This window comes from Populus trichocarpa, chromosome 1 (assembly GCF_000002775.5).
Source record: "Populus trichocarpa isolate Nisqually-1 chromosome 1, P.trichocarpa_v4.1, whole genome shotgun sequence".
NCBI lineage: Eukaryota > Viridiplantae > Streptophyta > Magnoliopsida > Malpighiales > Salicaceae > Populus > Populus trichocarpa.
In genome coordinates this window covers 7,670,370-7,682,841 of record NC_037285.2, presented here as the reverse complement: position 1 = coordinate 7,682,841, position 12,472 = coordinate 7,670,370, and the positions used below count along the sequence as shown (strand labels likewise).

General features: G+C 34.2%; 1 protein-coding gene and 1 long non-coding RNA gene across 2 annotated transcripts; both read right to left on the bottom strand.

Moving 5' to 3' along the window:
* Positions 1-4,940: 4,940 nt before the first annotated feature.
* LOC112329094 (uncharacterized) lies at positions 4,941-6,374 on the bottom strand. The gene is made up of 2 exons (XR_002984569.2): positions 5,904-6,374; positions 4,941-5,800 (listed from the first exon to the last, which is right to left on the bottom strand). It is a non-coding gene; the product is annotated as an uncharacterized LOC112329094 (long non-coding RNA).
* Positions 6,375-7,983: 1,609 nt separating this feature from the next.
* On the bottom strand, positions 7,984-8,760 carry LOC127905746 (dirigent protein-like). The gene has a single exon (XM_052455620.1). The coding sequence runs from the start codon at positions 8,703-8,705 to the stop codon at positions 8,145-8,147; it is 561 nt and encodes a 186-aa protein (XP_052311580.1). The 5' UTR covers positions 8,706-8,760; the 3' UTR covers positions 7,984-8,144.
* Between the last annotated feature and the right edge of the window lie 3,712 nt (positions 8,761-12,472).

The window sequence follows — 12,472 nt, the reverse complement described above, 5'->3', positions numbered from 1 at the left end:
CTTGCGCCCTGTAAACTTTTCTGCTCGTTTAACGAACTGGGGGGGCACAGTTGATAGTTGTAGGAGCGTTGCTTTGCTGGTATCGGTTTTTTTTTATATATATATATATAAAATATATTTAAGTTTAGGATTCTCTACAAGCAGGAAAAAATCTTCGGATTCTTAGTTTTAGCATGGGTTAATCACTCTACTAATCTCTCTTTTTAATCTCTTATCATTTTCTGCTTAGCGAGAATCATTTGTGTGGAAAAAGGAATATCACGAGCGCGCAGAGGGCGTGTCAAGAGGGCACTAAGATTCCTAGGTTTTGTAATATTATACGAGTTGAGTATTTTCAATGCCACTTTGATATTAATACTGAGAGCATGAACAAAGAATTGGAGTTCCGATATTATATGATAAAATCCTTTCAATTATGATTAATAACACGTTGTCTTCTACATCAAGTAATCATACGTATGTATGTAAGATCTTGGGACGTGGAATATCGATCAAAGGTTGGACCGAGAACAATCTTTTTTGAAAGACGAGAGTCAAAGAAACACACACACGGAGAGGGGGAGTGGAGAGATAGTTTGATACCACACTGTCTAATACAATGAGGGATCGAGGGAGGAAGAAAGTGGGAAAGCATGGGACAGGTAAGCAAAATGTACGAAAGCAGAAGTTGAAAATGGAGAAGGAAAAAGAGATGGGAAGGGGGAGGCCAGGGAGGGGGATTTGTCATCTTTTAAGTCTTGACTTTTTTTTATTCAATTCTCTTGTAAAGTCTCCATGGATGGGCGTGGAGGTGCCACATCTGCCAAAGTTTTCCGACCTCTTTTTCTCCACCCTTGTATGTGTACAAATTGTTGCCCCACCACCACAAAGGAGTTAAGAAAGAGAATTTTTCCACACGGAAAGGTCATTTTTTTGACTCTGCAGCTTGGACTTTATAGCCATCAAGCCATGTCTTCTACGTAGCAAAGCTCTCAGGAAGCAAGAGAATCCAAGCAAATACAACAACAATCCACGCATGTTTGAGCTACAAAACTTTGGATTTAACCTATCGATGGAGAGCCAACAAGAAAAATAAGTCAATGAACAGCAAATATAATAAAATAGAAGTGATCAAAAACCTCATTTTTGTAACATGACACGTTATTGTTCTCAATTTTATCAGTTTCGTGACAAAGTTGTCCGTCCATGCAAGGAAACATCAAGTCCTTTTCGCATGTATTTAGCTGTGGAAATTAAGGCAACATTGTCTAATTTTCAATGGATTTGGGATGAAATTGGGAAAATTAGTTGGTTTGGGATATCATTGAAGTAATACATTTGTGATGATAACGAGGTTTTCCCTTTGTAGATTCACGTATAGTCAGAAGGGATACTCAATATTAAAAATAAACACCGATTACACTGCTTACAAATTCTTCCTACATATATACATTTTAACAAGAAATTTATGGTCTGGGATTTTACATCTAGAAGAAACTCAGGGTAGTTTAGGCTTACAATCTAAACCAATGTTACAGCAGCAAAGAGAAGAAAAAGAACCCCTCCAATATAATTAAGCAATGGCCTGTGCAAGAGATGGACTAAGTTTCCTTATGCATGAAATGAAAATGAGAAAATTCCTTACTGTATGTTACTATTTTCCCCGAAGAAATCATGGCAAAGGATGAAGATGGCATGGTTAGCGGCGCATAGGTCCATTACTTAGATATTCCAACTGGAGAATAGTCTATGCATGGGAAAAACTTTATTGGTTGCTAAATCATGTTGGTCCAACCGAGGGATATTTTCAAGGTACAAATACCATGATGTTTCAGACCTTACATTCTTGGACTAGACAATTCATACAAATCTTCTGGCTGAATCCATGTAGTTGGAAATTAATGGCTCCACTAACATTCATTGCACTACATACATGTCTTCTATCAATTAAGAAGATGTACCGACTGGATTCCATATTGGATTAATTGGCCTCAGAAAGTTTCAAATACTGGTTATGATTGACCAGGAATTAAATGGTAGAAGTAAGAGATGCTGATAGCATCAACAGGTTTCGAACAAATTTTGATGGTAACAAATGCAGAATAGAGGACAATTATGGGCCAGTCATCAATGTATCATGCTAGGTGGCTCGATTCATTCCCACCGTTGATCAAGTGGGATCTCCTTGTGGGACCCACAAGATCAACGGTAGATACAAATCATCTCCCATCATCAATACAGGTCCAACTATATGCGTGACTGCCATTGTTGAAGAGACAAAATCAAGGTGCACTAAGTTGGACATTCTGTAATTCCATGTAGCAGAGACAAGGAAAATATATTTTGAAGGGATATCTTTTGCTTAATTATAAACGAAAGTTGAAATTTCAAACCTACCATTTCTGATAAGAACGTCCCAAGTAAAGAACCTCCCAGAACATCAATCTGCCAAAATGAAATTGTACATAGATGAGGCCTGGTTTTACATTTGAAAGGAAAAGAGAAAAAGATTAGTTGAATTTGCAGGGACTAGAAATCTTGCTGCATCAGTAATATAGTTGGCACGCGTGACTTTGTTTTAACAATCAAGCTTTCCAAATTGAAAGCAATTTATAATCATATACTCTCTGCAATGTTAACTTCGAATTTCAAGAGCAGATTTTTCATATTCTACAGAAAACTTTGCTATTATGATTTTGATTTAGCTTATTGTAGTGCATCAAAGTAAGGGTTAAGTTTTCTTTCAGGTAGTAATAATTACCACTGTTGCAACACCATGGCCAGTTAGGGGTCCGCCAATGACAGGTGAAGAGGCTGCTGCAAGTGCAGCATGAGAAAATTCTTGCAGGATCACAGGGGGACAAGCAGAGAGGGAAACATTTACTATGTATACTGGCACTTGAGAATTCAGACGGTATACAAATATAATATAATCCAAATTCAGTCTTCCTAGGCAAGAAGAAAAGGCATCACGCATTTTGAATACTAACAGGAATAAAATCATCCAATCCTGTTTTCTCTAACAGATCATATACCAAACGAACTTCGTTTTCATGGTGTTTTATCATTTACTCTACATTACTAATATGGCCTCTTTTTTTTTTTTGGAGGACGAAAAATAGCTCATCATCATTACTCCGAGTAATTGTCCCTTCGGCTGAAACACACACAATCCAGGAGACGATTTTCATCAACGAAGTGGGGATAGTGCCATCAATACTCAAATGTCGAAGCAAACAACGACTATATTTTTTTTTCCCCTCAGTTTGTGGCTAAGTATTATTTTCAGGCTAGCTCTGGCGCATTGAGACCAAGTCCACCTCTACAGTCTAGTCAAGGAAACATTTGTAAATTGATATGCAGATCCAAAAATCTGCTTAAATAGTACAGTTCTTGATGTTTCACTCAAATCAGGATAGAGAACCAAGTCTCATACATAATTGTTTCCAGCAAGTGTTACAATCTTTCTGATGATTATAAATTCTCAGCATGGTATCTCACCAATTGTCGAGAAAAATGATTTGTCACTCCACTCCGCAACAAAAACCAAGAGGAAAGTGCTGATAATGATGTTAGCAGCAGCTAAAATCCCAGCACCATTGCCTGGCAACTCTGAAACTGCTAACTCGGCCCAAATACATGGCAGAGGCATTTCAATGGCAGGTTACTGAAACTGATTCATCCTCTGCTTTCAGACTGTTGGAGATAGAATTCAAAACTGAAACTACTAGCTGATATTTCGGGCTAATTGATTTGTTTAACATTGTGATATCATCTTTTCATTTTTAAATAGCTTACGTAGAGGAAAAGGTTATAGATAACCTATCTATAAATCTTATACACTGTATTCTTAAAGTATGTGGAATAATATACAACTCTCCCTCTTGTGAAACTCTTCTTCTTGTGCAATTCTACATGGTATTAGAGCTGCCTAAGCACGTTAATTGATCCTCTTCAAAATGTATGCCTCCTAATATTCCACAACTTCAACTACTTTTAAATCCAACCTTCCCATCTTCACCCCATCCTCCTCCATCAACCTCATTAAACTCAAACGTTTGAACTACCCAACATGGAAAGCCACCATGTTACCCTACCTCAAAGGTCAGAAGGTCTTCGACTATATAGATGGCACCATTCAACAGCCTGCTAAAACCATCACTGCCTTTGATGGTTCTACAATTCCCAACCCATCCTTTGCTAATTGGGAAACCCAGGATAATCTTATCCTTACCTGCATCGATTCTTCTCTTTCAGATGAGGTGCTGGCACAGATTACTCATTACAGCACCTCCACCGAAGTTTGGATAGCTCTAAGCACTGCCTTTGCATCACAGTCTCGTGCTAAAACAATACAAGTTCACTCACTCTCAACTCTCTACTCTGTGGAAAGGAAGTCAAACCATAAGTGATTATTTCATGACAATCAAATGTCTCACAGACAAGTTGGATATTACTGGACAACCTTTTATGTGTGATGTGTGTGATGATACATCACGTATTTACTTATTGCTCTTGGTTCAGAGTATGACTCTCTTGTTTCCATGGTCACTCACCATGATACCTTTTTCACCTTGGAAGAGTCTTATTTTATGCTACTGATGTGTGAGGCATGTACTCAACACAATAATCAAACTTTATCCTTGCCCCCGGCCTTAGCCAATAATGCCACCCGGCATTCATCAACTCCCAGAGGCAGGGGTGTGGTCAATTCAATGGCAATCATGGAGGTGGTCATGGCAAAATGGTATGTGTAATTTTGTTTTGAAGAATTGTTGCTAGCTAAATGGCTCGCCATTTTAACCATTTGATCAACACTCGCTATGTATAGCGAGTATTTTAGCACTCTCTATTCAGTTAGGGATGCAACAACAGGAAGAATAATTGTTAGTGGGAAAGAGAAGAGAGGAAAAATTACTCCTCATCCTCTGTTTCTTTACACGTCCAATCTAAATCTTGGGTTTTCTTTTTATATGATTTGATTTGGGTTTTAGCTAAATATCCTCCTCCATTTCTTCATGCTTATGAGGATGTAGTAACCCCTAACATCATAGAGTCACTTGGTGTATGTGCTGGGATTTACCCTTTCAACTTTCGAGTAATGGTTCCTTCATGGGTAAGCCTTCAGTATTATTCTTCATAATTTCTTTATGTCCATGCATATCAGGATGCTTGCCGTTTTTTTTAGTACAAAGATGCAACTTAAATTTTGTTGTTAAGATGAAAGGACGTAATTATCTGGGCCAAATTCCAGCTTCATCTTGAAATTGACCATGTTTCACGAATGTACAAAGGCTTTTTTTTTTTTTTTTTTGAGAAAATATTGATTTAGACACAGCTCTTCAGTAAGCTTATCCGTTAATAAGAGTTCATAGGTTGCATATAATATTTGTCGCCAGTTGAAGGAATTTAAACACAAATCATATTCTGATAATAATACAAAGAAGTGTCGTTTTTCTTAAATCTTCTATTTTACTAGGAAGACATGTTTTGTTGTAGATGTAGTCTCATAAAATATCTGGGATGTGGTTTATTATTTCCTTAAAACGATTAGATATGAACAAATTACAATGAGAAAGAATGCATGGAATCTTAGGCATGAGTTTACTTGATTATTTCCCCTTGTGTTATTGTGTGGTAGGAAAAAACAGCCCAACAATCATCCAAGCCGTACATGATTCCAGAACCACACAGAGAGAAGTGGGGAAAGAAGAGACAACACATCATCAGAAAAAAAGGACCTGCCATACCAGTAAAGACTCCCTAAAGCGCGAGCAACAACAAACAACAAGAAGATAGAAAAGCTGCAACCTGAAGCTAGCTGAGAAAACATGAGAATATACAGAGTTAAGAAACATGCAACCCAAATAAGCAAAAACAAAAGAAACATGAAGATGCTAACCAGACAAGGAAAGAAAACTAACCTAGTGAACAAAACAACTGAGCAAAGAGAAAATAAACCTGAAAAACCCCCTAACAGACACCAGAGAAGAAACGAAGAACCACAAGCATAACCTAACCGATAGCAGAGAAGATTAGAATGAGCAAATAAACAAAGTAGAAGTAAAAGGGACCCGAAAACATAAATCAAACAATCAAAAGGCAACACTATCAACGAAGGCAATAAAAAAAGAAAGACAAAAAACGAAGAGAAGAACAGAAACTCGAGAGAGACAGAGGTCAACTTGTAACAGAGAACCCAAATAAAATATACCCTCCCCAAAGTAAACACACAATGACAATAATGATGCGTTTGTGAACTTCGTTTATTTATCTTGTTTACTGTTGCACCAAGACTTTCAAGGATTATAGTCGCACCACCTGCCTGTCAAGTCTGTGAGGGATTGACGAAAATCAATGGCTGGACCTCTTGTAAGCTCCATTGAGAAAAGGCAACGATTGTCAGCCTCCGCTTGAAGGTCAGATCAATATAAAGTAAAGAAAATGGGCTTCGTGGGCCACCATGGAACCAGTAATTATAAGTGGGTTAGGCATTATTATTATTTTACAAGGGTTCAATCTCAAAAAAAAAAAAAAAAAGGAAAAAAAAACCACACACAAATTCACAATATTTTTGGCAACGATAATACCCATTGAAAATGGGAGCACACAAGTATTTAACCTTTTAAATTATTATTTATTAATATTCAAATAAACTCAATTCTAAATACATGAATACGAGGGAGATTATAAGATAAAGATAAACTTAAATTATCATATTAGTTAAATAAGAATCTTAAACACAAATCATTTTAATTTAGAAAACATTTTCTCAAGGAATCATTCTTCTACCTCAACAGTGAAAGGAATGAAGGAGAAAAACATTGACCTTGGCGAAGAGAGCAAGAGAACAATCACATTAGGTCATTGGATTATATGACTACAAAGAAATTATGACCACTGTAATTTTGATTTAAGGTTGATCTTTAGGTTGCGGTCCATAAGCAGTAAATTTGTTATGATTTTTGTTTTTTTACATATCTAACTGCAAAAAAAAACAAAAAATAGTGGGAGGTTGGGCATTGAAGGAAACGTTTGGGAACGCGGTTGCGGCTGCGTTTCTAAAAAATTTAAATTTTTTTTTTTTACTAAAATTTAATATGGTTTGTATGTTTTGGATCGTTTTGATGTGCTGATGTTAAAAATAATTTTTAAAAAATAAAAAAAACATCATTAACATGTATTTTAACACGAAAAATTATTTAAAAAGTATCCGTAATCACGCTGTAAAACACGCTCGAAGAGTCGATCAAATTGCGGTGGAGCACTGCTGTACTGGGATCGTCTTCGATAGGGTAGTGGGGTGGTTATAAGTTGCCTAATAATTTGGTGGATTGGGTCGGGATGGAAATTTAATGATTTGGTGGTGCCAGCTGGACATCACTTATTACAACGTTAAGAGATAATGCTGCCTGAGGGAGGTTAGGGTCCGGTGGTGACCTAGTTTTAAGCCCAAAGACCAATAACTCTCCTATGTGCAGGGGGGAATTTCAGCTTGACATTTACAAGTTTAAAATAAATTTAAAATCTAATTATAGTGTATTGGGTTTTTTTTTTTTGTTAGAATAATAGTAATGTATTAGGTTGTAGCAACAGAGAACTTGTAATTAATGAACCACACGAAATTTTCATTTTATATATTTTTGTATTTTAAAAATGTTTTTGAAAAAAATTAAAAACATTTTATTTTTTTTCTTCAAATTAATATTTTTTTGGTATATATTTTTATGTTATTTTGATACACTGATGTTAAAAATACTTTTTTAAAAATAAAAATAATATTATTTTAATGTTTTTCCGAGTAAAAAAACCTTTGAAAAGCTACCGCAATTACACTCTCAAGCATCACCGAAGGTTTGGATATCAAATACCGACTCTCATAATGACTTCGGTATTGTTTTTCCCGTTTTTGTTTTTTTTAATTATCATTTTAAAAACAATCATTATCATCTTCCAACCAAACAATAATTAAACATAAAACTGATAACAAATTAAGAATAAAAGTTAATTATAACCTCATGAAAAGTTATTTCAATTATGAAACACTTGGTGATACAAGAATCTCGATTCAATAACTGCAAAGGAAATCAACCTTCTTCTTAATTTTGCTGGAAAACCGATTAAAAAGAGAGAACCATCAAATGCTGAACTCGAAGCAAAAACTGTCACCAGCACTCGTACAACTGAATATCAACACGAAGCCTGAAATAAACTTCACCCTCGAATGCATCAGTCATCAATGTGGCTATTCCTCGAGCCATGATGAAGTCTCCAGTACCACCAATCACTGAAACATCCCTAGTCTTGTTCATCAATGGATCAGCCCCGGCAAAGTTTATGCTTCCTTTATGCTCAGTAGAGTTAAAAACGAAAGAGAAACCTAGCCAGGCAGTGAAGATTTCTTTCTTGTCATACACATAAATCCCTTGGGCACGACCTACTGGGGCCGAGTGTAGGTTGTTGTCTAAGGTAATGGGGTCATCAAAAACAACCAAGTCACCAAAATGGTTTTGGTTAGCCAATATGGTCTTGTTGCCCCAAGCTGGTGCCCCCACAATTGCCGCGGTTGCGTTCTTGGAGTTCTTGCCATTGTAAATAATGTCATGGAAATAGAAGACTAATCTTTTGCATGGTTTATGAACTCGAGATTTTCTGCTAGGGAAAGCAGAGGATTTAGAGAGCAAGAAGAGAAGGAAGAGAGCTAAAATTAGTCTTTTAGCTTCCATTTGCTAAAAAGTACGGAGAATATGAGTGCCTGAAGGAGATGGGAGGAGGCAAGATGCTCAGTCTCCTTATATAGGAGAGCCTGGTTATTGATTTTGGCATAAAGAATGAACTAAAGCTTCGCTTTGAAGACATTGTTGGTGCACTGGCGTTGTTAACTCTACCAGATCAAGAATAATCTGCTTTATTCTCTTCGAACAACTCCTCTTAATCTGTTGACTTCAAACCTACGATAGAGATCATGATTGGATGCACATGCGCTAGGGGACTCGGTTACCTACTGTTAGAGGAATATTTATGAAAAAAGATGGACAGTGTTAGGAAATTAATTTTTTTATCATTAGTAACGTGGGTGTCTGGACGAGTTTATGCACACTTTGACTAATCTCATAAGCCTTGAAATTAACGACCATATAAGCCTTCAGTGGCCATCATATTAGCAACCACGGGGCTCGTTGAGATCACAGGGAAAGCGAATCTCTTAGTTCCAAGCTCTTACTACTGGTTCACCTACTAAATACTAAATGATTGTGAGGAAATTAAACTTGATTTGAAATGAAGTGGTGTAAGATTTTTAATGCAAGATCAAAACCATTAATATATCATTATATTAGGCTGTAGCACCATAGTAAATCACTTCAGGAAGAGGATCTGGTAAGGAGAGACTAAATAGATATATTACGTTTTAAAGAGATATTTAATTATACATATATCCAAGTCTGGTATGTTTGTGTGTCTTTATTTGTATATTTCTATAGCCTATTTCTCGCTTCATTTATTTCATTAACTGAAATAATAAGCAACCGTGTATTAAATCAGAAAACCACCTCGAGTTATTATAAAAACAAGAGATTTAGAGAGTTTCAATAGCTAAACGAAGGATCATGCCTCAAATCAAATGCTTTATGGCCAAATATCAATTCAATTTGGTGAGTGATGGTAAGATTTTTTTTTTCCACAGAATTGTAAGATCATTTAATTTGGTATTATTAATTAATCATAATGATCATTGGTGAGGCGGTGCTCTTCTTTTTGTTTATCCTTTTAATAAATAATAATAATAATAATAAATTTAATATTAACAAAACTAAAATAGAAGGTGAACTCATTGACTATTATGGATTGCTACAATCGAGGTGTTTTAATATATAATTTTTTTTATTAATATGGGTGTTCGGGTCAACTTGCGTGTATTTCGACTAATCCTATAAGCCCTGAAGTTAATGACCATGTAAGCCTCCAGTAGCCATCATAATAACAACCACATTGATCGAACTTGAGACTATACGGAAAAAAAAATGTTATAATTTAAAATTTTAAGGATATAGTTATTGATATACAAGCAATATAAATATAGGACGGATTAAAAACTCGTTAGGTTCTTAATTTTTAATATTTAATTCTTACATTTTTAATTAATTTTATAAATTATGGGTGTACATGTGTCGTTCTCTCAATAATAGCGGTTTTCTAATACTGGATCGACTAATTGAAGCCGTGTGGTCCACCTAATGTCTATGGTGGAGATGGACATAGAGTATAAAATCTCCACATTTCAATGCTGGATCATAGTTCAATCTAAACCAAAATTATGTAAAAGGATGAAAATGACCAAAAGTCCAAAGTGGGAGGACTAACAATGATCTTTTTACCTATAACTCCATGTTATAGATGGAAATAGATATCAACGGCTAGGTTTTTTCGATATTACCTATCAATTAATAAATTTAAATATTTATATTTTATCAATTGTGTAAGGGTATTGATTATTTAACTATTATTTATTATTTAACATAACATAAAATTTTATATATATATATATATATATATATATATATATATATATATATATATATATATTGAATTAGATTTGGATGGATTTCAAATTGGGTTTAATAATATCTATATCTTATTATTTATTTGATGGTGAGATTGGTATAATTAAAAAAAAATAGAGGAATTTGTGACGATTTTTTGCCATATCATTTCAGACCTCCACGTGGGCCTATATATATAATTTTTAAAGGGTGAGATTTGAGGTATTTTTGTGGTAAAAAAATGGTTGCCTGGGATGGAGGTATTTCAGCCATCACAGGCAGTGTTATTGGAAATAAAAAGGAGGGAAAGGTTAGCAAATGTCTCAGCAGACAACTTGTTGTTTGTCTTCACCAAAACGTACTATGTGTCGTCTGAAATGCTCAACAAGCCCAGTGCAGGCACCATGGGTCATGTCCGTCATTTCACTTTATTATTATTAACTTCTTAATTAATTTTCGTTACTTTGTTTTCAGCATCTATTATTATATATTTGTTTTATAAAGAATAAAAAACATCTATTCCTTGTTTTGTTTTTCTCTTCCTCTCCACACCTTCTTCTTCTTCTAATTCTCTATTAATTTGATTTTCTTCATTTCGTTTTAATTTTTCCGTTCTCCATTTCTTAAACGTATTTAAAGAAAAAAAATTATGTTTTTTTGTAATTTTCTTATGAATCACAACAACAGAATTATGTTAAAATGAAACTGATAAAATAATAAGATTTTAATTTTATCTCCAACTGCCCATAAGAAATTATGATATAAAAACACACATGGATCTTCATTATTAAATTCAAATCACAAATTTATTTTTTCGGAGTTTAGGTTTTTTTCACAATAAAATGCATCTAAAACAATATTATATTAAAGAAAACAAAACAAAACAAAATAAAATACCATTTCACCATTAGCAACATATGAATATACTCTAAGGTAGCGTTTGATTACTATCTTAGAACAATAAAGACAAAGACATAATTATATGTAGTAGTGGTGTATAAGACAAAGTGACCACCTTTATATCTTATTTAGTTGATGGTAAATAAGATAAAATAAAATATTAAAAAATATATTTTATCTTTAATATCAATTACTGTCAAACTTATATAATTTAAAAAATAATTAGATATGATTTTTTAAAAGTTTATGTTGAGTGTTCAAACTAATAATAACATAATAACCTTAATTATAGAATCTAGAGTGGCTGGCAAGTCGATCCGTGACTCGACTGACTCGGGGTTTGATCGATTTGGGTTTAAAACGAAATAGATGAGGGATTGAACCAGCTTAACATAGTTAAAAGTCCGGATCAACCCACGATCTAATTAACGTGGGTAAAACCTGCTCAAAACCTAGGTAAAAAACATATTGTCTTTTAAAAAAAAAATATTTTTGGTCAAAACGATGTTGTTTTGATTTAAAAAAAAAAAATTAGATTAACCCAGGTTGATACTCCTGATTAGTAACCTAAACCTTGCCTCGGGTCGAGTTTTAATAACTAATAATAACTATTTTTATTTTTTCAATTATATATATATATATATATATATATTGTCCCAACTATTTCTATTTTTTTTTATCCTGAAATAATAACCAAATGAGCATGTTTTGAAATGAATTAATGATAATGGCAAAGGGATAAACAACAATTCAATATTCATGCAATAAAAGATATAAAAAAAAATGTATGGCTTTCTGATCATATATAAAGCTCTAACAAAAGGTAAGTAATGGTCTACTGTGACCTAAAATGATTACTTTTATAAGCTATGTATTATAAGATATTTGTGCATATTTTGATGATTTTATAAATAAGTCAATTTATTATATTCACATTGCACTATGTCTTAGTGTGTGTATGTTTTATATTGGTTACTGAGTGGTGAAAAACACATCCTTTACCATATCAATTTCCAGGTATTAGTATGCACGATCCTGAGTTAAGAGTTAAG